This window comes from Chaetura pelagica, unplaced genomic scaffold (genome assembly GCF_000747805.2).
Source record: "Chaetura pelagica isolate M959 unplaced genomic scaffold, ChaPel_1.0 scaffold290, whole genome shotgun sequence".
In the NCBI taxonomy this organism is placed as follows: domain Eukaryota; kingdom Metazoa; phylum Chordata; class Aves; order Apodiformes; family Apodidae; genus Chaetura; species Chaetura pelagica.
In genome coordinates, this window is record NW_009951792.1 from 322251 (window position 1) to 326242 (window position 3992).

At 56.1% G+C, this 3992-nt stretch overlaps 1 protein-coding gene across 1 annotated transcript in view; it reads left to right on the forward strand.

The window, feature by feature from the left end:
* The first annotated feature begins 382 nt into the window (after nt 1-382).
* Nucleotides 383-3992, forward strand: part of GPAT2 (glycerol-3-phosphate acyltransferase 2, mitochondrial) — a 9756-nt gene continuing 6146 nt past the window's right edge. The window contains exons 1-7 of the mRNA XM_010002709.1: nt 383-405; nt 473-527; nt 773-886; nt 1045-1118; nt 2145-2255; nt 2772-2897; nt 3854-3953. Of these exons, the coding sequence (XP_010001011.1) occupies nt 383-405; nt 473-527; nt 773-886; nt 1045-1118; nt 2145-2255; nt 2772-2897; nt 3854-3953 (603 nt within the window). The remainder of the gene's footprint in view (nt 406-472; nt 528-772; nt 887-1044; nt 1119-2144; nt 2256-2771; nt 2898-3853; nt 3954-3992) is intronic.

Below are 3992 nucleotides of genomic sequence, written 5' to 3' on the forward strand. Positions count from 1 at the left end.
GGGGGCCCAAAGCCTCTTTTTTGGCTTCAGGACTTCTTTTTTTTGGGGTGCTCAAAATCTTCTATTTGGGAGGAACTCCAGACCCTAGGGTTTATTTTGGGGTGCTCAAAACCCTCTTTTGGGGGCTTTAAAACCTCTTTTTGGGAGGGGGACCCAAACCTTGTGGTTTTTTGAGCTCCCAACCCTCTTATTTTTGAGCCTCAAACTCTGTTTTGTTTAGGGGGGCCCTCAACCCCTTTTTTGGGGGGGACAGGGGGAGCAAGCCTTCTTCCTTTTCATTTTGGGGGGGTCCCAACCCCCATTTTCTTGTCCCCCAAACCCCCCACGGAGCACCAGGTCCCTCCCCCCAGCAGCCAGTGGGTTCCCATCCCCAGCTGTGGCCATGGCAGTGGGCGGGGATGTGAGGTCTGGGGTCTCCCCCTGTGCAGCTCCCCAGCTCCCCCCACTCCCCCTTTTATCCCTGTCTCCCCAGCTCCACTGGACACGTTTCCCAGGGTGCTGGTCCCACTGGATCCAGGGAAACCAAGGTGAGTCCTCTGCTGGAAACTGGGACATTGTCCCCTTTGGGGAGGACAAGGTCATCCTGAGCCTGCCTCCCCTGCTCCCCCTTCCATCCCAGATACATCCACTTCACCCCAGTCCTCTTCTTCACTTCCAAATCCACTTCACACCTCAACCCACTTCACTTCTGGGATGTGCTTGCTGCCATCCAGTGCCTCCAAAGCTTTGTGCAATCCCCCCCTCCTGCTCCATCTCTCTTTTCCCACCTCAGATGAAAACCTGGATCTGTGATTCGGGACAGAAGCTGGAAATTTTCATCCCATTTTTGGGCAAATCCCGACCCTTCACGGGACGTTGCTGCCAAACCTGCACCCCCAAGAGCTGGGTAAGAGCTCCCTTGAAAAGAGGGTTTGGGATCCCAGGATACCAACCAAGAGGAAAAACTCCATTCCAAGGGTCTGGTGGAAGGTGGGGGGGCTGTTCCCCCACCCCATCTCCCCAAGGTCTCCTTGGGAAGAGCTGATCCTGGTTTTCTCCTTCCAGGATGGTTTCTTCCACCAGCAACTTGGCTACCTTGGCTTCCGTGATGCTGCCCGGGTGGCTGAGGAGGACACACCGTGAGTTGGAGACAAACACTGGACAAAACCCCCTTTTTTTTCCCTCACCCCCTCCCAAATTTCATCCAGCTCCTCACAGAAAACCCATCTCCATCACCCTTCCTTCCTCATGAACTCCAAGGAGAATTTCATGAATCCCAGTTCCCACTGGGAACCATGTCCCCCAGCGCAGGGTGTCCCTGGCAGTTCCTCAGGAGCAGGCAGCCACAGCTTGGGGAGAGTTGTTTTTTTGGGGGGAATTTGATCCAAAATGTGGTGTCTGGAGCTTGTTGGGAATTCCTGGGAAGGGTTTTGCTTATTGGGAATTGCTGGGAAGGTTTTAGCACTGACAGGATCTCATGCACATGGCTCTGGGAGCCAAGCTGGCCCCCTGGGAGAGCCACAAGGGCCTTGTCCCCAGCCCCTTCTGCTCTTCACTGCTGCCTTTTCCTGGAGCTATTCCCGAGTCAAATCCCTGATATTTTCATCCTTTTTTGAATTCCAGAGCTGCTGAGCTTCCCCTGTTCCTCCACCCCCCCCTTTCCCTGCCCTCTCTCCACTCAGTCCCTGGTGACAGAGCAATTTCCCCTCAGTATTTTTCCAAATTCTCCTCCAGTCAGCCTGAAATATCCCAGGTCCAGCTTTCAAAACCTTTGGAATTATTCATCTCCCACTAGGGGGTGGCTGAAAACCAGCCCAGTGATGGGAGGAAAGATCAGAAGTGGGAAAATGAAGCCCTGAAGCTCCTGTGTCTCTCTCTGGCCACATCCAGCCCTTCCCCTCACGCTCCCTGGGGTTTTTTTTCCCCATTTTGGGGCTTCCTGGCTCGAATCTGGGGACAGATTTGGGAAAAATCCTCAATTTGGGACCTCCCCTGAGTGTTTCTACCCATGGCAGCTTCCTCACCCCAGCAAAATGTTCCTTGTTTCAGTATTCCCAGCTGGAAAACGGGGAGAAAAGAATGTCCCAGTTCTTGCAAACAGCAGGGTTGGGGGGGTGAGCACCCCAGAAAAGCCTGGGAATGTCACTGTGTGGCTCCTTGCCCAGGTTCCGGGGCTGGCTGGTCCGAAGGGTCTGTGCTTTCCTGATGGTTTGGAACCGGAAAGTTCCTGCTGACATCCCCAGAGACCTCCTGGAGAGGGTCTGCCAGAGCAGGAGGTAGGTGGGAGCAGCTGGAGGGGCTTGACAGGGTCACCCCCCGGCAGGACCCACCATCCCCCAGTCCTTGAAGATCCCTTTTAATCCCCCAATGTCATGGGATCCCTTTTGGTCCCCAAATCCTTTGGGGTCCCTTGGGTCTCCACGTCCCTCAGGGTCCCTTTCAATCCCCACTCCCATGGGATCCCTTTCAGTCCCTCAGTCCTACAGAATCCCTTCCTGCTTACTAATCCTATGGGATCCCTTTTGGTCCCCTAATCCTGCCTCATCCCGTTGGGTCACCAGACTGCAGGAGATTCATGCCAGCTCCTTCCTCCAGGAGCTCATCCCTGGGGAGGGGACCCCGAGAACCCCCTCAGAATGGGGCTGATGCTCCAGCTCTCCTGGCTTGGTCCTAGGACACTGTGGAGCCTCTGCTACCCCATGGCCTTGTCATCACTAATTACCCAGCAGGATACACACTAACTACTATAACAGGATGATTTAACTACCCCCGTTTCCCCCCCTGGCCCCCAGGGTGCAGGATGCTGCTGGCCTGTCCCACGGCTCCAGAGGGGACAGCAAATCCCAGCAGGGCTGGAAGGAGAAAGTCCTGGAGATCCTGGCCCAGATCCAGGCCCCGCTCTCAATCCCCACCCTGAGGTCTGTGTTCCTGCTTTGGGGGGGCTGGGGGTGCGACGCCCCATCTATGGGCATCTCTCACCTCATCCCAGGGGGATCCTGGCCCCCTCCAGGTCGCTCACCCTCTTCATTTGGGTGTTAAACCCCGCGGGGGGGTGGGGCTTGGAGTGAGGACTTGATCCCACCCCCAGGGGTATCCATGTGGATCCTTTGGGGGGATGTGCAGGGGTGGGTTCCCTTGGCAGAGGCACTGGGATTGTTTGGGAGATAGTGTTGGGATCCCTTGGGGGGTTCAGGTGGATCCTGGGGGGGATTCACTGGGATCCTGAGGGGCAGGCACTGGGATTGATTAGGAGATATGGTGGGATCCCTTGGGAGATGTGAGTGGATCATTTTGGGGGGTGCAGGTGGATCCCTGGGGGGATTAATTTGGATCCCTTGGGAGATCCAGGAGCAGCTCTGTGGGCAGCCCTCCAGGCCCCACACAGCTCCAGGAACATTCCCCAGTTCCTTCCAGGGAGCTGGGATCTGATACTGCAGGGGGAAAGGGAGGGAGGAAAAACAACCCCCCCACACCCCTGGGGGGCCCAAGGTAACTTTTCCTTTCTCATGGCAATTAAAGGCTTAATTGCTGGTTGATTGAGCTGTAATCAAAGAACCCTCCAAGCAGCCTTAAGTATTTAAAATTACCTGGAAGGATAAAAGCTTTATAATCCTTCCTGGAATGGGAGGGGGGGCAGGATTGACTCCATGAGGGGAAGGAAGGGGGGGCAGGATCCAGCCTTTAATGTTTGATCTGCATTTCTAATCAGTCTGTTTAATTGCTTGATGAGAGCATTAGGGGTCAGGCTCCTCAGCCTGGCTGGGGAAACTGAGGCAGGGCAGTGGGGGTCCTGGATGTGTCCCAGGGATGTGGGGAGCAGCTCCCCCCACAACCACCCCCGCCCAGGGTTTCTCACCATCTCCTCCTTCTCCAGGTTGTGCTGCTGGGTCCTGCTCAAGCTCCTGAACTGCCTCTTCCTCGCGGTGCAGCTCCACCGTGGGCAGCTGGAGATGGTCCTGAGGGCTGCCCGGATGGTGGGGAACCCTCCCAGCGCCCCCCCAGCCCCCATGACC